The sequence below is a fragment of the Tigriopus californicus genome, chromosome 2, assembly GCF_007210705.1.
Source record: "Tigriopus californicus strain San Diego chromosome 2, Tcal_SD_v2.1, whole genome shotgun sequence".
NCBI lineage: Eukaryota > Metazoa > Arthropoda > Copepoda > Harpacticoida > Harpacticidae > Tigriopus > Tigriopus californicus.
The window spans coordinates 4,252,365-4,277,219 of record NC_081441.1 but is presented as its reverse complement, the minus strand read 5'-3'; the positions used below and the strand labels follow the sequence as shown (position 1 = coordinate 4,277,219).

Here is a 24,855-nt window from a genome sequence, read left to right as displayed (position 1 = left end):
AACTCGCTTTGGCCTCTTCATCCTGGCCTTGAAGGATGAGCCATCGTGGTGTTTCGGGCACGAAAAGCATTCCAATAACCAGGGGTGCCACGAAGCACAGGTTAGCCAAGGCCAAGAAATACCAATCCAAAAAGGTGCCCATTGCAAAAGTGAAGAGAACCCCAAGAGTGCCCTGGAGCTGGACAAAACACCCCAAAACGCCTCTCATGTCGGAAGAGGTGACTTCGACCAAGTAGACCGTGCTAGAGGCAATGGCAAATCCCAAACCTGATCCAGTAAAGAATCTAGAATCCGAAGTGCCCATTTTAATGAGAATGAACAATCTTGATTACGAGAATGATGGGATTACCTTCCGGCAAGAAGCGTGCCAATATTCGGGGCGAGAAAGATTAGTAGGTAGCCCAACACAAAGAGCCCGGTGGTGACAAGCATAAGGGTGGGTTTTCGGCCGATCTTGTCCATAATTGGACCCGATACAATGCACCCAAAGAAGCATCCGAGGCTCATTATTGCCGCTTCGGTCAACAAAATACACATTTTTTTGCGATACTGTATGATGTTCAAGGCAAGGTCTTATGGCATTGATTTATACTTATCCATGACACGTCTTGGACGTCTAGAGTGAGAAAACCTCCATAGATATTGGTGGAAACTGGATTCAGCAGCAGCGGAACAGCCGGACCGGAATATCCGATACTGGTTCCATTCAGGATACTGGCAATGGTCACAATGAACACTGCTAGAGTCTAAAATACGGATCGACATGATCACTATATGACCATCGAAGACTGAAACCAGCTCTGACTGACCTGCCGTCTTTTAGAGAACGCTGTGGAGGTTTCCCAAGGACTGTAGGGTGCGAGTTGTTCTAAAGGTGGAACACTTAGGCCAATTGGGGCGTCTGGAACTTCCTGCTCAGACTCTAAATCCCTTTCGGACATCGTAACAACACTCATGTAGAATTGTTTAGGGAATCATTGAGATGAAATTACTCATTGATTATCATGACCGCAGACAAGACCAGACGAACCTATCCAACTTTTCATGTTACAACATACGCCAAACATCTAGGCTGGATAAGAAATAAGAAGACGAGTCTCTCAAAATTAAAGTTTCATTTACACAACTATCCAAAATGTTTGGGATCAATATAGCATTAAAGGGTGTCACATCTAAGTCCAAGAGAAAGATTGGGGTTAGGATTATTTTGTCGCTGTAACAACCAATCTTATTTTTGGAGGAGGCCTAGAATGCACCAGGGTGGAGCATCGCACACAAATGATGCAACTAATACGTATTGGATGTACGTATGTGCACAACAATTGACTATTTTTTTCTACAACAGCCGCATAGCCTTTCAGTGACTAGTTGCGAGCATGGCTGATTGAACGCTTCCTGGATTTCGTCCATAGTCTTGTTTCGAGTCTCGGGTACGCAAACGATGGTGAATATGAGTCCGAAGAAGCACATCCCAGAGTATATCCAAAAGGTGACCGATTGTCCCAAGGCCTCGATTAAGTCCACAAATGTCTTGGCCACGACAAAGCCGCCGAGGAAACCCAAGCAAATGATGATACTATTGGCGACACTCCGCACCTTGGCCGGCAAAAGTTCGGCCGTGACCACCCAGATGAGGGTTCCATAGCCTCCATTGCCGAAGAAGAGGAAACTGATGACTGCCACGAGTGGGAGCCAGCCCAACCAATCCGGGGATTGGGGTGAGTATTCCAGGATTTCCGCTTCTGTCTTATTCACTGAGAAGGCCTGTAGATCGGTAATATTTTCCCGAATTAGCCGCTCGTGAATTTGGGCATCGAGTTGTTCCTTGTGGTACATGCAATATCCCAAAACCGCTTGGCTCACACCCATGAAAAAGATGGACACGCTCAACATTAACTTGCGATTCAATTTGGACACGATGAGGATTGCGAGAATACACGAAACCAGGAGCGTGATTCCCACAATAATGGAAGCAATTTTGGGATCCACCGTGCTGTTGGCCATCTGGAAGATGTTGACGGTGTAGTAGACCAGAACGTTGAACCCGGACAGTTGGACGATGCTCATCATCACCAACGCCACTATGAACGGCTTCCATACGCTCGAGAGTTGGCTGATTGAGACTCGTTGCGTCTTTTTGATGGCAATGTCCTTTTTGGTCTTCTCGATTTCGGCGTCAATAGCCTTGGAATCGTCGCGTCCTCGAAGCCATTCCAGGCTTCGTTTGGCCGAGTATTCTCGACCTTTAAGTAGCAGCCATCGGGGACTCTCGGGTGCAAAATACATCCCAATCATGAACAGGATGCCCCAAATCCCATTGGCCACCGCTAGCCATTTCCAATCGAGAACGGCTCCAGCGCAAAATGTGAACATGATTCCCGCCGAACCCATGCATTGAACCAGTCATCCAAGGAAACCTCTCATATCTGTGGTGGCGATTTCCATGATGTACACGGTCACAGTGGACAGTTCGAATCCCAACCCAATGCCGTTGATGACTCTGAAGTTCAAAGTTATATCGAAATTATGGCTCACGTGCACAACGAGTGGATAAAAATAATATCCGATTTCAATCCGTACCTGCCGGTGTAGACTAAGTACTTGTTGTTAGCGAGTGCTATGATCACGTAACCCAGTAAAAAAGACAAGGCCGTAGGGAGCATCATCATTCGCCGTCGACCAATTCGCTCCATAAAGGGACCACCGATGAGACCTCCGATGAATGAACCGATACTCAGAACTCCAGCTAGAAAGAACAATGAGCCACCATTTACATTGTCAGGCCTTTGCGGGCTTTACCATCGATCGCGCCAAAGCTTACTTATCCACGAGACTTCCTGGAGGTCGACATAAAATGAGTTGCCGTACATATCCGTACTCAACGGATTCATAATACTTGGATTGGCGGGACCTGAGTATCCAATCACTCCTCCGTTCATGAAGCATCCCATGGTTGCAAATATAGTTGCCAGAACCTGTTCGAAAAAGAAAACACCTATCAAAAGGGTTCTCAGTGATTTGCTCGAGTATTTTTTTCAAACCTGTCGTTTGCGTGAAAGTGGCGAGGACACTTCAGATCTGTCGACAATGACGGGTTTGCCGGTGAGAGGCATGTCCACCCCAGCTGCCAATTCCTCCATATTTCTTTTTTGAAGGATCAATTCGAGGGAATAATGACACTTGGGCTTGAAGGTCAAGCAAGATCTCTCGACCCAACTACCGAGACTCGTGTCAAGCAAATGAAGTGGCGAATACTTTGAGAGTGCTCATAAAAATGAGTCGATTTCCCTTTCTATGGAGCCGTGTGACCGTTTAATTTTATAGCTCTGACACGCTCACAGTGGGATCTACATCTACTGCAGCATATCAGTCGTGAGGATAACCTTGTTGTAAAATGGCGAGGCAACCCTCCTCCAATTAGATTTGCTAAAATTTAATCCCCTCAATCGAGGGGCCCGATTTGAGCTTTCACACCTGATTTAGTTAGAGTTTGATGAATGTGAGATTGCTGAAACACCACTGGCCATGCAACACTTGGCTCTGTTTATGTTCTTGAATAATGACTAGATCCGAGTGTGATGGCGTCCCACAGTTCATCACTCTATCGCCTTGCCAAATCCTGGTAATGCTTGATGAAACTAACGCCTTGATGAGCCAGCCTTATGTGAAAATTCTCACCAGACACTCGAATTTGAGAAGCAACTTGAAACTCATCTTGAACAAGGGAACTTCTTGAAGATTGAGTCAATGTCATCAGAACAAATTCGGGAGAAAGATGACGCCATTGTCATTGTTGGTAGTGAATCATTCTCCCACCACTTCAATGTGATCTTCTCAATCGTCATGTTAATTTGGAGAGAGCCTTTCCGTATTGACTTTTTTCGACCAAGCCTCGATCTTGAGTCATTTGGGCTTTGAATTTCAGCTGTTAGCCAATCGGCATGATCGCCAGAACTCGACACTTCTATTCATTCAACCTTCACCAATGAGTTCCTGGCGATCCCACTCCTCCCAGATCCTCAACACTAGCTACTCGGCATTCGTCGTTGTCTCTCTAATGTTTTCCAGGAGTAGCCGGTGCGGTTTGGTGTGGACTTGGCAACGACGCTCCAATCCACCCAGTTGGAGGAAGTCGGAGCATGTTTGTGTATGTCTACCTGAGAATCCGCTTCAGGGCAATGAGAGTCAGAGGCGACCTCGCTGAGTTGCGCCCATGCATTCTCCCGTCTCAAGCATGCTGACTTGCGCTTGTTCCCCAACTCTACACCAAAAAGAGGTTTCCAATCTACCGTATGTGTGTGAGCGCTTTGATAAGAGGACTCCGGTATCGGAGGGTCTCTTTCTCTACCGAGACCAAACTTTGTTTGCCCACCCGAGTTTGTCGATCAATATATACATAGGAAAGTGTACAATGGTCGTGAGGGTTTTATGACTACAAAGTGGGCTGTATGTCGTCATGTCACTTATGTACCAGTTACATATGTAGGAAGGACAAGTTTGAGAGATGATTATTAGTTCTTCAATCATTTTGTGGGGAAACTCGTTTCCCCACTCTGAAATTGGCGTGGCCGGGAATAATAAAGAGAGCTGGTTCTCTTATGTATGTTACAGATCGGTGTGATTTCATAATCAAGTATTTCAAATTCCAGACCAACCGGTGAATAACTTGAATTAAGGGCATTAGTGGGCATTGATTTCTTTCTGAGGACAACCTGATCCAATGCGTAACAACCTTTCACGATAATAGCCTTGAAATGCATTGATCAAACAAGCTCGGGCCTCTGGATATTTGCAATAACAGAACGGAGACAGAAAGAGAGAGCATTGATTGTATCATATTTCCGAAGTGGAACAGCCGTTTCATTAAAGAGTGCAATGCTGGTGTTATTGAAAATGACAAATAATCCTTGGAGCTCTATCTAGATGGGAATTCTCATGTGAAATTTCCTCATGGACTTTTCCACTCTAGCTGGTATTGCTCGGTTTACATACGTACAATTGAACATGAGCCCAATTGGGATTAAGCGGCCGTACGTAACAAAATGCGAGCAAAATGTAAACAAGGTTTGTCATTGGTTGAAATTGCGGGTAAGAAAAGTCGAAGGAGCAAGTAGAGCAATGACTGTCGAAGTAAAAAGGCGGGAAATTCAAACTGATCGAAAATCGTCATTTTCAAGGTCAAAGTTTCACGTGTTCCAGTCAATAATTTTGTCCAAAATTGTTACTACAACACGACATTTTTGTAGCTGTTTCAGAATCAATCAAAATTAGAATCATTTTTGCATCATACTTTGGGCTAGAAGGAAAAAACCTTCAGACCAGTACATAAACCTCAAGCTAATGTCGGCAAATCCCTTATGTACTGTAATCTTGACGATGGCCCGAATGCAAAAAAAATCCAAATTCCCCCATTGCTAGATTTCACTAGAGATAGTCGCATGTATCATTGAATGATCATTTATCAAACAAAAATTAGTGCCTGAGATTAATGCGAAAGAGAATGTTTTACCTAACATGGCTTCACTAAAGAATTGGCCAAAAGCAAAGTTAGTCACCCTTGAAAAATGATGAATTTTCGAAGCTGCCGACCTCCAATCAGTGCTGCCAGATGAAATGGATCGATTATCACCCAATTTTTGCCCAAAATTACCAGTTTTAACACTAAATTTTTGGGGCTTCAACGAAAAACAACCAAATATTAAAATGTAAACACCACATGAGCTTTGTTGTTATTTATAGGGCCGGTAAAAATTTGCCGGTATAAATATATGGTCTTTATTGACAACAAATTTGCTAAAAAAATTGACGAGATTTGCACAAAAATTTGCAAATAAACTTTCCAAAACATAGGCACCAACACGTTCTGGAGGTTGTAAGGGCTGCTTTTGACTTCCCTATCAAGTAACACGTAGATGAAAATGAAAATTATATCATGATATCTTCCAGCATTGGAATTGAACCTGCTATCCTTGCGAGCAGATTTTGCCTTGTCCATGATACCCCTAGAATGATCGTATTTTGCACATCTTAATATCTTGTGAAAAAGATAAATATCAGTTCATTAACTAAGACACAATAATGCCAGAGCGTAGAAATGTATTGCAAAACAATTTTGTTAAGAAAATTAAGTTTTTAAGTTTCAAAACGTAATGGTAAGTCAATTTTTCCAAAACTAACCATTCACGTCATGACCATTTACCCCCAAAATCATGATAAAACGTCAAGATGTGTCTGATTTTTAAAGGAGGAAGTTAATTACCCAAACAAAACTAATATTTGAAATAGAGTATCTTAAAAAATTGCAAAGATAAAAGAGCTATTTCAGATTGATGGAAAACATCAGCAGGTGTTTTGTAATATGTTTGCAATCTATTTCATACCTTGGTGTACTTTTTTCAAAAACATTTCCTATTTTAGCCAACCATAGCCAACCTAAATCAGCTCTAGTAGCACTGCCTCGAATAGTGTTGGTAGAAGGGCAGTAGTTATAGAATGTGCGTTCCAGAGCATTTCAATTTTTCACATGGGGGATCCCTGGTGAAATCTCAGTATTTTTTTTCCATCACTTTTTTATTATTATTTTTGCTTTGTTTGCAAAGATATAATTCTTGATTATGATTTTTTAATTAATGCGCGGCTGGGCCTCGCAGGGCATAGAAGTCTCATTCATCGAGACTTTTAGGTTACATGATACAAGTCTAGTTCAATGAGACTGTCGTGCGACTAAGTGTTACGTGTTGTTGATGAAGGTCTCATTCAACGAGAATCAAAATATCTCAAATTTGAGAACTGATTTAAGGAAATGTATTTTTATGATAAATAGACAACAAAATGTTGAATTGGATAGCCAGTGAATTAACAAAAGGATTTAACTTTGTGGAAGAAAAATTATCTCAAGGATATAATTATGTGAGAAACTACATGATGAAGAGTGTGGTTAGATACGATATTAAGATACGCATATCGGAGAAAGATCCAACCCCATAGTGTAACGCTTATCTAATTACACATAGTGTAATTGAGCCTTTACCAACTTACTTATTCATTCCACTTCGTATGCTACACAAGAGATTGAATTTGCCCGCTCTTTCCATGGCAGCAATTACAAACCTTAGGGATGGGTCGAGTCTTATGTTATAATTAAAATACTCTATCACATCTTTCTATTTTTCAAAGTAAGTGTGACCGAATCTGAGTTGGACGACCGAACCTTCCCTAACAAACCTGACGCTTTCGGGGTCGGGGTGAGGTGTTCTTTCGCTCATTCCTAAGCAGTGAAAATTGTCACGGGGTTGTTGCCGAAGTCGTGTCTCTCTCGAGACGTACAAGATCAGAAGATCTCCGAGATCTCCGAGATCTGCTCAGTGGCCGCCGAGGAGTCCGAGTCAAGGTAATTTTGGATACTCATATTTCAGATGCTCAAGGGGACTTACCCAGCCTGTGTAAAACAATATGAAAGAAAAAAAAACCTTGTTTTACGTTGGGTCATCATTTTACATTGGTTTGTCCATTTTCAGCATGAGAAAGGACGATTCCTACGTCGAAAAGTAAGAGCTCGAGACCCAGCTCAAGGAAGTGGAGTCCAAGAAACGGAAGTTGCACCAGGCAGTTCAAGAAACGACAAGCGCATCGTCGACCAGCTGGACGCTGTCAACAAGCGCATCGCGAAGAAACAGGCGTTCCAGCAAGCCGCGAATGACCTGAGTGGAGTCAGAGGCATCGATCTCGTAAAGGGGCATCAACAATCTCATCCTCGACTCAGAGAAGTAGGCGGCGGACAAGGAGGAGGATGATTGGGCCGAAAAGTTTCAAGACCGGCCTGCAGTGTTCTGCCTCCTTTTCCTTCTTTTGTCTCAATGTCCTGTAATACGAGGTGCCAATAAACCAACCTTTTGTCCGCAAGTCTGCTTTTTATATTTTTATCATATTTTTATCATATAAAAATACTGTAGATGGAGATTTCACCAGGGATCCCGCTTGTAAAAAATTGAAATGCTCTGGAGCGCACATTCTACAACTACTAAGGGCTAAAGCTTAGCTATGTCTCTGGCACCCATGCATATCTAGACTCAGGATGTCTCAATGATCCACAGTTATCCTTACTTACACTAAAGAGAATGTTGGACAATGGAAGTTTACCATTTTTCGCAAAATTGATTTAGAAATGTTACTTTCCAAAATAGTCTTAAAAACCCTCAACTAAGGTGGTTAGCTCAAAGATCTAAAATGAACGCACAAAAGATGATCCAACCCTAATTGACTTCCTTTTTTCATCTCTTGGCTCAACAGTATACGAAAGTATATAACATGCTCGGTGTTGTATTTAGACACAAATAGAAGATATGAATCAGACGAAATGTGGGCCTTTCGTACTGTTTTCAAAGTTGTGGGATTGTTAGTTACTTTCGTTTTCAATAATTTCAGCAAATCCTTCGCATAAATATCGAACCGAATGATAAACTCATCACGTCTGTCAAGGGTCTCTTTGTTGTTCAATTTGGGGTGCTTCAATTTCCTTCCAGAAGTTATGAAGCATTATACACTGGCGAATTTTGAATCAAAGTTAAATTAAATGAAGAATTCAAACTTGAGTCCAATCCGATGTTTAAGCGCTCCTCAAATCGATCCTCTTTGCTTTTTAAATTTAACAGGACTTGCCAATTAACAATCGTAATTGCACAAGAACAAAATTGTACTTTAAAAAAATACACGTATTACGTGCTTTACAAAACGGGTAATGAGCAAGGCCAGACAACACTAAATCTTAGTTATTATAACTCAATATTTGCACCTGGCAAGAAGGGATTTTAAATTTTTCAATAGCTGCGTCCTCTCCACCTGTACGAGCGATATATTAGCAACTTGTTCTTTATCTGCCATCTCCCTGGTCTCCAATCACTAAATGGGAGTAGCTGTCCCCCACTTCCTTAATATGAACCCCAACAAAAGATGACCTTGCTTGGTACACTTCCGTGAAGGAAGATTTCCAATTGTTTCCGTTCTTCCCCTCCGTCCTTCGTTATTCTGTTAAACATGGCTAGAGTCTCTTCCTTTACGGCTCGGCGTGTTCTTATCTAGTACTAACAACTTCTATTCTAGGTTTGGAAATAAGGACACTACTGCTCACTTGGAAATGCTTCCTTACCACTCGAAGGAACTAGGCCAAAAAAGGCTGAAGGGTGAGAAAGACTGGCCCGCTTTCTCGACAACACAAATTCTGGTTACATCAGGAGGGCACTTTCGCATGAGCTTTTGGCACACATCAATCAAAAACGCTGCTACAGTTCCATTTGTTTTTTTCTTCTTCTAAGGTATGAATGAAAACCATGTTGGGTGTTCTGATGCTTTCGAAATGAAAAATGATATTTCCCAAAGATTTGTGCACAGTGATTGAAAAAATATGTATAAAATACGTGATTGGCCCACCGGCAATAATGCCTTGAAAACAAGTAGTTTGTCGGGTAATTATTTGTCATTCGTACATGTAATGGTAATGAGGCCAGTAAATTGTTGGATTTGGACCCCCTTGGGAAACGCGGATACAGTTTTCTCGAGGGAAAGGTAGCTTCAAGGCTATCAAAGCTCCAAGGTTCCTAGGGAAGGGTGGAAAAGGGGAAGGAAATGAGGAAGCCATCAGACAGGCCTGGAACTCGCTCGGAAAACAACTGGACAGGTAAAGTGTGGATGGAACGAGTGCCTGGCTCCTCAGCTCACAGGCCACAGAGAGGACTCTCATAGTAGTAATTTCAGTGGAGCACCAATCGAGTGTGCGTAGTTTTATCCTCAAGAGGTGTCTGAAGAGAGAGTTTTGATTGAATTCCAACTTTAATGATGATGCCTGGATCATCATTGTATCCGGAGTTTGTGAGGTAAGGAACACACAATGATCTTCATCACGTGATAACTGCCACCGATTACCTTGAATTGAAGATGAAATGAACCCTGGCCATGGTTTGCGACTGTTACCATCTGACGGGATACCATTGCGGGGGTCGATGCTCGGCTTGTACGCATCACCCGCATTGGGCCAGTTCTCATGCACACTGCCTGGCCCCGACCCCACATTACCACCCGCCCCACCATTTACATTGTAGTGACGGGTAAGTGTCCTTCTTTCACGATCCTGGGTTTAATTGACAAGTTGACAAGTAGATCGGTTTGCTTCGTTAATCGAATAGTTCAAATCGGAGCTAGGCACCATATATTTTCATCTTTTTTCGCGGACTTCCTTACCGCTAGTGGGAATGGAATTCCGAGCACTCCCAGACGAAGAACTTAGTTATTTCATTTAACTTTATATTCATACAATATCTAGCTAGCCCTTGAATTTAGGGTTGATCAGAAGTTTTGATCAAAAATTGGTCGAAGTCTGACCTAAAAGATGCTATTGGATCAACACCTACCCTTATACGCCCAAAGAATATTTGATCGAGGGCAGCAAATTGAACAATGAAGGAGCACGAGAAAGAAGAGAGTTGAACTTCATTGTTCTGACAAGCCTGGATTCTCGAAGGCTTAGAGATGCTCTCAAAATGCACATGAAGTCTCCACGGTCACTAGAATTGATTGGAATGGGACGAAGCTCATGGATGTTTTTTGAAAATATAAAGTATCAGGTACCTTTTATACCTTCTCTGAACACTGCAGTTCCAATTTTTTCAATCTCTTCCAATACGAAAGCTCTTTCATGCCTTCCTGGTTCATATATTCCTAAGGACACATCTTTGGACTTGTTCGACCTTTTGCAAACCTGCTGAACTCATTGGAGCCCAAAGGGGCGAGTCATATTCAAGATGTGGCTGAACAATCGACTTATACAGAGTTAGCATCGTGATATCATCTCTGGACTTAAACGTCCGATATATCCAACCACACATTTGAAAAGCCTTACCCACCTTCAGCTAGATATGCTCATCGAACTTTTCATTATCTTGGTGGACTACACCTAAATCCCTCATGGACGAGTCGTGTTCTATATATTGACCTCCATTCTAGACATTCGCGACCACCCAGTAGTTACAAGAAACACAAGGAGGCATGTTCTTTTTCGGGCCTTCCTGGATAAATCAAGCATTTATCACATTGATCTCGAATTACACTTTGAATTTATACAAATCAAAACAAGGTAGTAGGGTCGAAAGGGGTATATTTTTGCAGTCTAACATGTGTGTTGCCTCTTGCGTTTTTCAAACTTTTAGAAATCACGAGAATTTTGAGAGAAGAAAGTACGACGGAAGATCGCGACAAGACTAAACCAGCACGACTATTAAAAGTCCGCAGGGTTAAGCAGGCTTGTGAAGGGTAGCACAGAAACTCTACCATCAAAACATAACGCACTTGAAATATACTGTTTTGAATCAATGCAATCCCATGGGTGAGACATGCTTCACCCTTTTAATTAATGTATTTGACCGAAACATATGTACATGTGTTTTCAGGCCATATCATGGAGCGCCTTGTCATCCCCATGTTCACGCCCATCACAAGCCGTGTTCGTGCTATCGAGCTGCTTTGGAGTGTCAAAAGCAAGCGGCGATTAGCAACTACCGAAGTATGGAGAAATATCATCGAGAGATCTCGGACTCTTATCGACACATGGTCGAGGATGTCAAGAGACATCACTCATTTTAAGTGTTAATCAACTCTTCAATTGTTCCCAGTCCAATTATAAAGCCAGAGATGAATTTGTTTGAAGTGTTTTTTGAATAAAACGTGCAATTGTTGCTCACTGCCAACAAAATTGCTTGGTATGCATGGATATTTACTATATATATATATATTCTGAAGAGAGATTCGAGTGATGGATTAACAACTGATTATGGATGTCCACTTTTGCCTCTCGATCTGACATGGAACATATACATGAGGGGCACAATTGGATTTCTAGATAAAGAGAGTCGATGTTTTGGTACATGTACATCTATCTTATAGAAGTTTCCACTACTCGTAGTGTCACAACATTTATGACAAAAAGCCAGAACATGCAATCATGGAAACAGATCTAATATGTCGTAACAAGGCCATCCATGATGAATCGGGGGTAGATAAATTGGCAATCATTTTGCAAAAGGGCCGAAGTTAAAAATAAATTCTATATCGATACACACACACATATATATATAAATAAATATAAGTTTTCGGGAGAGGCTGGGGCAAAAGGTGGTACTAAGGTTCATATTACATATCAGAGCGGCGCCGTTCTTAAAGAGTGAATTGATAATCTGTACTGAATGAATTACGGATTGGAGTGATCGAAGACGACAGACCATGGTTTACGTAGGAAACGAGGAGCAATCAGTGGTAGGAACGAGACGGAAAGGGCGGAGAATGGTAGGAGGGAGGGCGTGCTTGATGATCTACAAGTCGAAACAGAACTGCTGATTCCATTGAACGAGCGTGAATGATGCTCTCCGTATCGCCGAAGTGCTGGGTGACAAATCCTGATCGTCCTGTGTTAAGAGACCCGAATAGTTGTTGGAATTGCGGTGCTTACGGCTCATATATCCGCCACTCCCACCGCCTAAGGGTCCCCCTCCCATGAAGCTACTTGATCCAACGGCCCCGCCAAGGATGGCGAGGTCGTCTAGCGAATATCAAATGGCGTTTTGGCTATCCCCGAGCTCACTGACCGTGCCGATGCTCGGGTTCTTCTCAGTGGGCGAGGCCAGCGAGAGTGAGGTCATTGAGGCCGAGGCTTTGATATTGGAGGACACGGAGAGCAGGGAGTGGTAAGAGATATTCTCTTCCTGCTCATCCAGCTGGAGCTCGAATTCGACCAAGGCTTCAAGAGCGTTGAAAAATAGCTCAACGTTTTCAGAGTTGCAACTGGCTTGCGGAAATGGTCCGGCGAATCGCCAAAGCCCGCCGAAGCCGCAAGTTTGGAGGTAGTGCAGTTGTTGTTGAGACTTGTCATCATCGCTAGCAATCATGTTCTCGATGATGGATTGCACAGCGGCTAGGATGGTCTTGTCGTGGCACAGGGACAGCACTGTGGTGATTTTCGCATCCAAAAGGGCGTGGATCACAGGAAACACCTTGGGGAACACCACTGAGGCTTCAGCCAGATATTCGTACAAAATGCGCACCTCGCTCTCGTGGGTAGTGTATTTGACGAGTGTGGCCATGACGGTGAGAACAAGGACTTGCGTGACTTGATCATTGAGCACCTCCGGATCCAAGAGAATGTTGTTGTCATTCGATATTGAAGGTCTGCCGGCATCGGCATCATCGCTCACATCCTCGCATCCCGAATCACTCGTGTCATCATCCACTTGAGGCTGAGCAGCACCTCCACCTCTTCCAGCTCCACCTTGGGCAGCTCCCTGGTTAAAGTTGGGCGGATCTTGCAACGGTGGCGATCCTGGAGGCGATCCTGTTGGAGGTGGCGGGGGTGGAGGAGATAGCGCAGCTTGAGGGTTTTTGGGCGTCGCCAAACTGGCGACTTGGCGATTCATATTGGCCACAAGTGGAGGTCGTTGTTCATTGGCCGCCGCACCAGCCACGGGAGGCGAAGAGGCTAAGGCAGGTGGAGGATTTCCACTCTCATTGGGCGGTTCATCCATCAGATCCAAGCTCTTTTGTCTCAAGTTTGGCGATGGGTGGAAGTTCTCATTCAAGGGGGAAGCAAGCTCATGAGCGGGCCTCACCATGCGATGTTGCTTCAAATGATTGTCCACAGCGAAACTGTCGAAACTCGGCGAATCCGGCATCACATCGGCGAACGTGTGCTTGACATGGCAACGGGATCGCACATCTTCTGATACAGAGATTAGTGCAGCCAAGTAAGCCACGTTGTTCTTGGTGACTTCAAATTTATCCAAGCCGGAGGGTTTGGCCACTATACTTAGCAGAGTGGTGAGAACCCGGGTCGTTCTGGCCACCGTGATTTGAGCGGGGTGCCGATATCCCTTGATGAGATGCCCCACGAGAGCAAAGTGGAAGTTGGACTTGAAGGAGAGTCCCACGGAGTGATCCAATTGTTTGAAATACCATTCCAGCTTCCCTCGAGTGGCTAGCATGGTGACCGCGATGTCGTCGATATCGAACACGCCTTGGTTGTCCAGATTCAGGAGATTCTGCTCGAGGAGAGCCAATCCGGATGCGTACAACGTGATCTCGTCCAATTGAAGGATGGAGATGGCCACCCAAAAGAGGAACTTGTGAATCCGAGACTCGGGTCGGAGAATGTTTTGCAATCGCGTCAGACACATGACGATGGCCTCGATGAGCGTGATATCAGTAAAGCTCTCGAGGGCCTTGGTGAGCGTTCGCAAGAGCAACTTGATCTCGTGGTCCGTGATCTTCTTGGCGATGCACCCGAACACAACCAATCCTCGAGGCTGTAAAGCAGGATTGTAGCGAAAGGCAAAGCTTTTGGCTTGACTCGTCCACTTCTGAAGCCAATCGCAGCCAGGGACACTGGGCGCGCAATTTTCCATGATATCCAAGAGGGCCTCGGTGATATCCGCCAAAGCCGTCAGGTAGAGCCATTCTCGATCGGGCGAGGACAAGGAAAAGCTTCGATCAGCACCAGTCCACCGCTCTCCAGAGGTGCGGGTAGCGGATCGAAAAGCCGTGGTGGCCGCAGATTGGACCTTAGAAATGCCGAACAGTAAGTAGAACTTGGGCAAAGAGAACTCGTCCAAGCTGAGTCGCAGCAACCGCTTGCACTCATCTGACAATGACGGCTCTGTGCAAGTGCACAAGGAATGGAGTATGTTGATCACCAGGCCATGAGTGGAGGCTCGCATCGAGATCGGACCCGTGCAAACGATGAAGGTAACGATGTGGAAGAGGTAGGGTAAATGTCGGACTACGTCCAAGCTGTTGTTGAACGAGAGCATCAAGAGGTAGCGTGACAAGTTGGCGATATCGTCCCACATGATGTGTTGCTCCAAGCTGTTGGTTGGAGACATGCAGGTCTTGTCAATGACCCGACACAACCGCCAGATGACTTTCCGGGCTACCAAAGCCACATTAGCTGCCGAGAGGGACACGGCCGTTTCAGCCATGATTTCGGCTTGAGCTGACCCCAATCCACCAGTCACGGATCGCTTGATGAAGGAGTCCAAGACCATGTCGATGAGTTCACTCACTTGGCCGATGTTGCCCCAAATTTTGGCTTGGATCGAAGGGTACATTTCGTGCTCTTCAATGGTGAGAGTGATGAGTTTGTCGAGGATGTGGGCCACTTTCTGCCGTTTCGCATCGTCCCCGGGGTTTTTGACGAATCGGGTAAGATTGGGCAACCAGGGTGTCATGTACTCGAGACACAGATGTTTCAGCTCAATCGACGATGCACTGAAGCCTTGGATACACTCCTCCAGGAACTCGAGAGTGAGATGTGGCTCGTTCGAAGCTAAGGTTTCGCTTACGGACTTGATGAATATGGTGTTGTTCGATGGGATGCACACACCATTCGTCTCCAACAAGTGACCCTCGATCTTCAGATCAAACGTAGAGGTGAGTGCACACAGGAGATTGTAAGCAGCCGTTCTCAAGTTGGGGTCTGAGGAGCCGAGATTGAGCAAGGCCATATTCAAAAGTGTTCCCGGAACATCCTTGGGTCGGATCTTCTGGTGAACCGTGACTGAATCCGGCTGTGAGAGCTCCCAACGGGTGCGAATGTGAATGATACTCTGAACGATGGAGTCGCAATCCGCATGGATGAAGGACAGCGGTCCAGATTCATTGGCAATGGTCAGTGTGAACTGATTGTCATCCACCAGACACACCTCCTCAATCTCACTGGCATAGTACACATCGTTGAGCAGGCACGGGAGCCCCAAGACCTTGGTTTTCTCGGTGCAAGTGATCTGAATGGCCGATGGACCCACTTTGATGTTGACTTTGGTGTCCTTGTGCGAGAGCTTCAAGGCGCTTAAGAACACTTTGAGATCTTCGTCGAGAGACAAAGTGGCACCTGGAAGCTTCTGTTGGTCAACCGCAATGAAGTCGTTCAAACGGGCTGGAGGCTCGACAAACACGATCTTTCGATTATTCTTCAACGGCATCAGGATCCGATCATGGAACTTGGTGTACTCTCTTACCCAGGAGTTGCAGTTGTAGATGTACACGTTATTGACCTTTTCAAAGGCCACCGAGGGTAAAACCACAAACCATTTCTGCAAGAATTCCGTTCGGAAACGATTCTCCGAGCTCGTGTGGGTGAAATCAATCACAATATCGTATGACTTATGGAAGTAAGGCTTGAGACTCAGTATGACATGGTAAATGAGTAGGTCCCCATTGGTCTCGCCGATCTTGTACCGACGAGCAATGTAGTAGAACACGGGCAATCCTGCCGATGACGTTCCGGCCTGGTAGAAAATGTTCAGGGTCTTGATCGACTTGAATTCATCCTTCTCGTGCATGTTGTGCTTGGTCATGATCTCTTCAAATTTCGTGCTCGTCATATCCACCGAGGACCATCGAGTGTAAGACGAGAATAGGAACTGCGTATCCACTGTTCGATGTTCTGGAGGACCCAGATAGGCTAGGAGAGTGGCCATTTTGTCGAATGGTCGTCGTCCCACGGCCTTTGTGTCTCGGCTGGACGAGAGATAGTCGCCAATGCGCTCTTGATGGTTCCAAAGGAGACGGTGAAGCGCCAACACATTGGCGTCCGAAATGAATGACATGGAGTGGGATTGGCCTTGGTCCAAAGACTCGCAATCCGATGCGATCTGAATGAAGAAGCGCCTACCGGACTCGAAGTTCTTGCTCACGAAATCGTTGAAGCAAAGCATGTGCTGTTCTTTGGAAAACTCCACGTGATTGGCAATATTCTGCAGGATCTTGGACATGAGCATGAGCGCCCGTTTGATATTGGGCGGAGGCTGCTTCTCCACGATCCCCATCTCGAAAGGGGACACAATGGCGGGATTGATGAATCTCAAGAAGATCACCGTGCCCACGGCTCCAATGTTACTCTGCTGACTGCTCGGGAATCTCTTGCACAAGACTTGGTAAAGGCAATGGCACATGGAGCGCAGCTGCGATGGGAAGAGTTCCGCCGACGAGATGATGGCATCAAACACGTTTTGTGTGATGTCCATGAGATTCTTTCGGTTCTGCTCGAGGTCGTCATTGGAATCGGTCCGAGTGGGATCCACCTCGAATCGGGCGGAATGGCAATCGGCACCATCAATCAGCACCTGGATGCGAGGTTCCAAAATGCCCTGGAGATAGCTGGCGCCATAGCTTTTGAAGCAAAAGGCCATGATCTTGCTTCCTAGGGTGGCTCCGCGGAATAATGTTTGCATGCAATCCGAGACCTCGACTTCGCGATAAAACATGTTCCACAATAACGGGGAAAGGAGGTGCTTGGCATCGAAGAGAGTGACAAACACTCGGGCCAACTCGTCCATTTGAGAAGAGGTCACCACATTGGATAAGGCCATGGCGATGGGTAGCTCGCCTCTGTCTCCAATCATCGTGACTAATTGGACTAACTGAACGTATCGATCCGCCAACACGTTATCCGCCAAGGTATCGAACTCTGTGCCTTGTTGCAGGATTTTCGTAAGGACTTCCATGAAAGCCGCGCGGGTTTGAAGGTCCTTGTGATAACCCAAACTGATGGAGTGCATCAAGCCCGAATCGATATTGGCGGAAAGAAGGTTTGACATGGCTTGAATGGTGGCGTTCCGCAACGAGTTCTTGTTCAATTGAGCATTGCGACCCCCGCGGCCCATCTCTTTCTCATCCGACGAATTGCTATCCCCGCAATCATTCAGTAAGTTCATGAAGAGCGTGAAATACTTCAGGAACAACTGACTCTTGGCCTCCATGAGATCACCTCGGTCGGACTCCTCGGATTGGAGCGGAAGATTTTGAAGTAAAGCTGCCACAGCATGCATGCAAGCCTCATCGAGGTCCCTCGTGACCGTGGACACGTCTCCGCACCCAGGAGGTGCAATCTGGTGTGAATTACCCATAGCCCAATCCGTGAGGTATTCAACCAGCTTGTTTCTGAATTTCATCTCCTGACGGAAGGACAAGTCGTCGCGTCGCTTCATCATGGTCCCCACCAATTGACACAGTTTGGTCTTGAGTTTCAGCGCCATCACCGTCGTGTCCAGATGCCTTACATACCTGACGATGGTGAGCATCATGATTTCGATACTGGTTTGGCCGAGATTCTCTTGAGGCTGATTCTCATGCTTCATCTCGAGTACGTTCTTCATGATGAAGATGATGTGGTCGATGAACTTGGTGTTGGTGTCGTTCACAATCACTTGTCCCGAAGCATCAAAGAACTTCTCCACGATCAACTTGATCTGATCAAAGAGGATCGGGTAGAGCATGGGGCTCATATCGTGGCCAACCAATTCCTTGACGTGCTTCTGAATTTGGGCACCGAACTTCTCGTTGGCACACACCAAGAGGCGAAGCAACTGCCCCAGATACGTGGTCACCGGACAATACTGCATGTCGAGACTGGTTCCATGTGAGATCTGTTGAAGCACACCTTTCTTGGCGGGATCGCCAATGATGGCTCGCAAGCCTCGAGGCGATTTACTTTGGAGACAAACTCCTCCAAGGGAGAGCAGGAACCCAGTCATATTGGCCCATTCATTGATCTGATCCTCAAGCTCGTGCTCCGTACTGGAGGCGGTCAGGAAACTGAAAAGTTGGAGGTCAAATTTCATCGTACGATACTCCTCTACATCATTTTTTTTTAAAGCAACTTACTTGTGTTGGGAAGCTCTTCGTTTACCAATCCTGGGGAACGCTTCGGAGGGTGGAAACTCATCCCTGATCTTGGGGAAGTGCGAGAGCGATTTGGTGCTCGACTCCCAATTCAAGAACGTGTCATCCCAAGCAGACATCACACCTGCCGTGCTCACCTCGATTTTTCTGAGTAAGCCCATGATTTTCTTCTGGAGTGCGGCTCTTCCCGTGGTCAGTGTGGTGGAAGCTTGGGCTAGTTCCTGGGACGGAGATGCATGTTTACGTTACGTTGGTTCAGTAAAAAAACAGTGTTGTTGGTCAGTTTGAACACTCACCTCATACACGTGGTAGTTGGGGAGAATATTGCCCGGAGAGAAGTCATCGGAAGCACATCGAATGTCCGCCTCTTCACAGAGCAAGGAGAAACAAGACATGGCTACCAACACGGCCTCGGCGTCAATACTCCATAAATACATGAAGAACACCACCTTTAAAAGAAAAGAAACAAAATGCAACATTTTGTTAACTAACCCTTCCCACTAATACATGACGAAATTTGGACAGACCTCTAATTTGATGTGGGCTTGTTTGCAAATGGCGATGGATGAGCCCAAATTTGCCATGTCTTTGTGGCGCTTCAGGAACTGATTGCGACACTCGAGGATTTTCCTCAGCCATTTCAATATGTCGGTGTAGTTCACGATTTGGTGTTGTATTAGCTTCTGAGACATGGAGAACAACACCTGAAACCAAGTGGACCGAGCCATTTGATTAAAAGGAATCGGAGAGCGGATGGCAAATAATGTCGGGCACTCACCTGAGAAGAGACATCCCAGAAAGTGGTGATGGGCGACTCCGGGTTCCAGGTCTCGATTTTGTCGGGATTGTGGAGAGTCAGTAAAGCATCCATGGCTTCCAAAGCCACATCAGGCATGTTGGGTTGGTGAACCAATGAGACGAGCCCGTTGATGAGTTCCAAGGTGGAGGACTGAATCTCGCGACCGGCTTTACCCTGATTGTTCAGCATGAGCATTGGATCCGAATTGATCAGCCTGACAATGTGGAGTAGCAGGTTCTTCTGGAAATTGCCTTCATCCGAGGCTGTCCCTCGATTCAAGCGATTCAGAGGGTACACTCGATCCCTCAGACTAAATGATTGGATCATCCTCATAGGCGTGTGGGACATGTAACCTTGGGTGACGCAGTTGAGCGTCTTGATGAACAGATCTCGAAGCTCGGGAGACTTATTGTAGAGCATAGTGACTTGAGGCCACCACGGGAGGCTCTTCTGAGTAATGATTCGGTGGATGGAGCACACCAGAACCTGATGATAGGTAGGTGGTGATTGGGTGTTCAGGCATATCTGGGGATGGAACCAATTCAAATTTGAAAACAAACTACTTATATATGTACTCTTCTATGAACTTAATTTAGAACAATTCTGCTCCAAGAAAACCTCAACAACTATGAAATTCAGATTTTGACGATCAAATTGTCAGCAAAATTCATTCTCAGTCTGATTCCAGAAGCTTTGTTATTGACTGAAGGAAATCTATTGGCAATTTCATACGTGTGTAGTATAGAAATGAAACAAAAAAGGTGTGAAAAGGTTTGGTTCAAATGTTCCAACTTGCTCAAGAAGCGAAAAAAAAAAGAGCTCGTTCCTAAGGTCTAAGATGGCGATGGATCGATCCCACATGCGCCACACCGCGCCATATAGACTTGAATGAGTCTGCTTCTTACCTTAAGCGTATCATTGTTGTGAGGATTGAATCTGAAAATGGCGAGGAAGCAATCGATCATGAGATCAATGTCCTCTTTCAAGTATCCGGCTCCCCGAGAGAAGGGCTTGTCGTGCTTGAAGAGCAACACTTTCAGGTCGTTTATGACAGATTTCACCAAGGACAGTATCACGTTGGTCGAGTCCAGGATGTTGAGGTAGGTGGCCGCTTTGCACAGCTTCACACAAGTCACGGCCGCCGGCTCGGTCATGTTCTTGGATCCGTGGGGCGACAGCGATTTGCGGATCGTGTCGATGAACTGCTTCTTGCGGATGTGCTTGGTCGAACAGGGCGCGCCCGTGTCCGCATTGTACACCTCCTCCAGCACTTTGGGTGTGAGCACCAAGAGCATGAGTTGGAGAGGCCAAGTGGCGCTCCGATATTTGTTCTTGGACTCAGAGAGTGGGTCCAGCAAGTCAAAGAACGTGTCGCAGCACCGAAATAGCTCGTCGTTCTGCACGTTCTGAAGCTCGGTGAACTCCTGTGGGTAGGCGTCCATCCAATTCCAAATGGCCTTCTCCAACGAGTTCATGAGCGTGAGTTGAGCCGACTTCTTGAGGAACTTGAACTTGGAAATGGCCTCGGAGAGGAGCTTGGTCAATCGCGCCAAGTCTACGTGGATATGCTGGATCAGCTCGATGTCCGTGGGGTCTGGGGACTCCTCACTGCTTTGAGACACTTCTTGGAGTCGACTTGAGATTCGACTCAGCACCAGGTGGAAATTGTTCACGGACAAGGCGAAGAGCACTTTCGAAGACAGACTTCGGATCTGCGCCACTTGACTTGACGACTCGTTGGGCATGACCAGGAACTGACATATCTCTTTGAGCAGGGATTTGATGGTGCCATCGTCGCGTTTCTGCGCTTCCTTGGGCTCGGAAGGCAAACAGATGTCTTTCAATAGCTTCCCACTGCCATCGTCACGTCTTTGGGCCTCTTTCGGCTCCGAGGATAGGCATTTTTCGATGGTGTCCAAAACGATTAACAACGAGTCGTAATAGTCGCGATCCGGGGGCGGGGACATGTCGTTGATTTTGGTGAGTGTCTTGGTCAGGCCTGTTATTACCAGGGAAAACTTCCATCGCGAGATGTGAATGAGCGACTCCTTGTTCTGTTGGACATTGATGCGGGTCAAATGGGTCTGCGGCCCGATGCGGCAAGGCAATTGCTCTTCAAAGCGGGCCATGAGGGCAGACACCCACTCCACGGGCTTAGGGGTGGACATGATGCCAGTGATTCCGGTGGCGAATAAGACAGAACTCTTCACGCTACACGCCCCAACGACGGAGAAATCTTGATCGGAGCTCTCGGGAGCAGAGTTGGTTCGAGTCGTTCGCTAACCTCCGCACTGGTTGAGATGAGGCAGAACACCAGATGAGAGATGCTCCTTGGAGGGAGGGCACCCATGGACCTCGGGAAAGCTGGCACAACCTCGGGTTTGTTTGCTGGGCTGGGAAATGGTTCTTGGTCGCCCAGATCCCCCTCCCTGGCGCTCCTGCTAGCTTATGGTAGGGGGAAAGTGCTCAATGGTTCAAGTGGTTGAAAAGAAGAGAGCGAGAGCGAGAGAGAGAGAGATGAAGCGTGTTCGTACTATGAATGTACATGCGTGTGTGTGTGTGTGAGTCTTCAAGTGTGGGCTTGAACCAGAGAACTCGCTCGTCAGTCAGCCTTTCATTCATTCATGAATTGCCATCCTCCGGCGGCCTTCGCTCCTGAATCGCTTCAGCCTTCGGATGAACCCAATCGGGCCGCCAAAGGACAAATGAGTGCCTCAGATGAGAAAGCAAGCCATCTGAGAAAGCGACAAAGGCCGCCCGCCAAGGACAGCAAGGTCGTTGGTCCGTCCGTTTCCGTCCGCTCGCGGAGGAGAGAACTCTCTAATTGCTCAAGGAGGTCGGTCGGTGGGTGGGCCTGGTCGAGGCCAGACTTTTCCAGGATCGCATGAATGGACGGATGGATGGAGGAGTCGTGGCTAAGCCTGACCAGGCTGGACGGCCTTCCACGGAAATCACAGCCTCGCTCACTAAGGGCCGAGAACGAGGTCGAAGCACTAGGCGACTCTCATTGATCTCCCTGTTGGTGCTCGTGTACACTGTACACTCGTCTCAGTACAATGGGGTGAGTGGACAGTGGTGAAGGCCAAAACACACTCTTCACAACTCTCCACAACAAGTGAGTTTCTCAAGGCACGCCATTTGGGCTGGAGTCGAGTCATATGTGGACAATGACTCGGGATTGAAAAACATATTCACTCATTTGAGCTATCACAAAATCTGGCTATCGTATTATTCATCAGATCATTAGATTGTTTCCCTGCAGTCTCATGAGATCGAGAGGCAATGACATTCTTTTCTGACATTGAACTATCTGTGATTGTGGCAAGCCTGATGTCAAAGAGAACCTCTCTTTTCCTCTGAGCTCACTCTTGGGTGCTCCTGCACCGAGCGGCGTTCCTCCCGTGCGCCTGTTCTTGTCGGCGGCCGGCTGAGCGGTCCCAACAAACGCAAAACAATGAATGAAAAGTGAAGCGGAATGAATGAATGGCTCGGGTGGTTCAGTTTGTTAACCAGCCGGGCAGGCAGGGCGCCAACGACTAAAAGAAGCGCGGTAAAACATGGGCGTAATGGTTGGATGTTTAATTGAAAAAAAGGCTTCATGTCTGGTCGATTTAGGTTTTCCTCTAAGATTGTATATGGTTTTCCTCCTCTCCTAGCGCAGGATACTACGTGCCTACACATGACGGACAATCTCGAGATTCGTTGATTGACGCTTCAAATTGTTGTCAATGCTCAATGGTGATATTGGCTTTTAATGGGCATGGCGTCAAGCCATAGCATAGGCAAAACATTATGGATTATTCAATGAGTTAATCACCAGTGCCGACAGGCAAATTTGGAATAGCAGAGTACAAGAAAAGTACGTCACTTGATCAGTGGGGGTTCGAAACATTATGAGCTATTCCTTTCCTCAGTATGCAGGTATTTGCTCTATGAGGGGACGGTTGGCGAAATGTTTTTGTTTTTGCAAAAATAATGAAGCCAAGAGCTTGAAAATACGATGCAAGTTTCAAAATGGCGTGACATCCATGAAAAATAGTCATTCCATTCGGATTACCGAATTCACACATTCATGGTATTCCTTGTTTCTTGTTTTGTTTCCAGACCAAAGAAAATCGAATCATACAATTTACTCTTTTTGGACCCAAAAAAATGTTTTCCTTTTTTCTGATAACTTTTCTGATAATCCTAACTTACTATGAGCTGAATCAAGATTAGATTGTGTTTTAAACTATTTTGACCATTTGGGGCAAAGCATCTTTTTCGTATTTTTTTTTTATTTCAAAGTAACCCAACACCAAGGATCTTCGGGGATATTTTCCAGTTTTGGTCATGTTAGGCAAAATTTGGTGGAAAGAAATTAAGGGCTGCCTTGGCTTTGTCTCATAATGTTTGTCCCGGTTTGTCCCCATTCAAACCTTTTTTTGACATTAAACCCCAAGCTTTCCTTCATAGGAACTGTTGAACACCTAGAGTAGTGCCATACTGCAAATGATCTAATTTGAGCCTAAAAGTGATTGGTAACCCTCCCATTGTTTCCCAGAAGAAAAATGTTTGAAAATGAAAGTCAACAAAGTCTTGAGGTCAAGGGGTTGGGTGGGAAGTTTTTGCAGAATGTGCAAAGAGTGCCCTTGATTTCAGTTTTTAATTTTGCTCCACCCCATACATCATGTTCTGTATGATGGCTTTAACATACCATTTTCCCCGGATATGCACCTTGAATTTGTTGTTAACATTTTTAATAAGTTGCTTTACTCTGTTCATCTCTTCCCAAGAAAGAGTGTATGTATTGATTGGCAATGCTGACGATGAATTTAACTTTTTTCTTTATGAACTATACCAAATGTTTTTTGTATTAAATTGCTTTAGATTCAGACACATTGATGGTATTGATTTTACAGCTTACCCATCTATTTTTTCACTGAGGAGTCTTCATAGAAATTTAATTTTTTGTTGAAACAAAACTACCGGTACATTTCTGAGCCCAAAGAGCAAGAACTTCTTGAAAAACAATCATCAAGCATATTTTACCTTTAAAACCACCATTATACGTGAATTAATGAACAAATAAAAAAAACTATTCATCTCATTACAACCTATTTTTCAGGTTTTTGAAACTGATTTTGGCTGATTTTTATGACTTAAAAAAGACTATCTCAACCAAAATAACAAACTATTTTTCCAGCCCCTACTTAAAAGTTATAGCCTAATAATTTTGCAGGGTGTCAACAAGCAAATCAGCTGTCACTCGATTTTTTTGGGAAATGAGAATCTCAAAATTTCAGCAATTTTCCTTACGGGTCATACCGCCTTAACAGTACAGTTAGGCAGGGACTCAAAAA

The 24,855-nt window shown here is 45.5% G+C and overlaps 3 protein-coding genes and 1 long non-coding RNA gene across 5 annotated transcripts in view; 1 reads left to right on the top strand and 3 right to left on the bottom strand.

The window, feature by feature from the left end:
- Positions 1 to 1,073, bottom strand: part of LOC131892952 (facilitated trehalose transporter Tret1-2 homolog) — a 2,607-nt gene extending 1,534 nt beyond the window's left edge. Inside the window, exons 1-4 of the mRNA XM_059242829.1 lie at positions 810 to 1,073; positions 593 to 746; positions 350 to 515; positions 28 to 284 (exon numbers count right to left, since the gene is read on the bottom strand). Coding sequence (XP_059098812.1) covers positions 28 to 284; positions 350 to 515; positions 593 to 746; positions 810 to 956 — 724 coding nt within the window. The 5' untranslated portion in view covers positions 957 to 1,073. The remainder of the gene's footprint in view (positions 1 to 27; positions 285 to 349; positions 516 to 592; positions 747 to 809) is intronic.
- A 27-nt stretch (positions 1,074 to 1,100) lies between these two features.
- LOC131892957 (facilitated trehalose transporter Tret1-2 homolog) lies at positions 1,101 to 4,365 on the bottom strand. 2 transcript variants are annotated; one of them, XM_059242836.1, is made up of 4 exons: positions 3,042 to 4,365; positions 2,822 to 2,975; positions 2,581 to 2,746; positions 1,507 to 2,500 (listed from the first exon to the last, which is right to left on the bottom strand). In XM_059242836.1, the coding sequence occupies exons 1-4, from the start codon at positions 3,138 to 3,140 to the stop codon at positions 2,404 to 2,406; spliced, it is 516 nt and encodes a 171-aa protein (XP_059098819.1). In that variant the 5' UTR covers positions 3,141 to 4,365; the 3' UTR covers positions 1,507 to 2,403. The 2 variants fall into 2 exon arrangements, with proteins under 2 accessions (XP_059098818.1, XP_059098819.1); XM_059242835.1 differs by lacking the exons at positions 2,822 to 2,975; positions 3,042 to 4,365 and having other exon boundaries at positions 1,101 to 2,500; positions 2,581 to 2,724.
- Positions 4,366 to 9,725: 5,360 nt separating this feature from the next.
- On the top strand, positions 9,726 to 11,750 carry LOC131892966 (uncharacterized). Its single transcript, XR_009374623.1, has 3 exons — positions 9,726 to 9,869; positions 9,931 to 10,100; positions 11,439 to 11,750. It is a non-coding gene; the product is annotated as an uncharacterized LOC131892966 (long non-coding RNA).
- A 10-nt stretch (positions 11,751 to 11,760) lies between these two features.
- LOC131892945 (neurofibromin-like) lies at positions 11,761 to 22,471 on the bottom strand. Its single transcript, XM_059242816.1, has 6 exons — positions 20,419 to 22,471; positions 19,493 to 20,038; positions 19,242 to 19,418; positions 19,011 to 19,163; positions 18,697 to 18,935; positions 11,761 to 18,627 (listed from the first exon to the last, which is right to left on the bottom strand). The coding sequence occupies exons 1-6, from the start codon at positions 21,679 to 21,681 to the stop codon at positions 12,594 to 12,596; spliced, it is 8,412 nt and encodes a 2,803-aa protein (XP_059098799.1). The 5' UTR covers positions 21,682 to 22,471; the 3' UTR covers positions 11,761 to 12,593.
- Between the last annotated feature and the right edge of the window lie 2,384 nt (positions 22,472 to 24,855).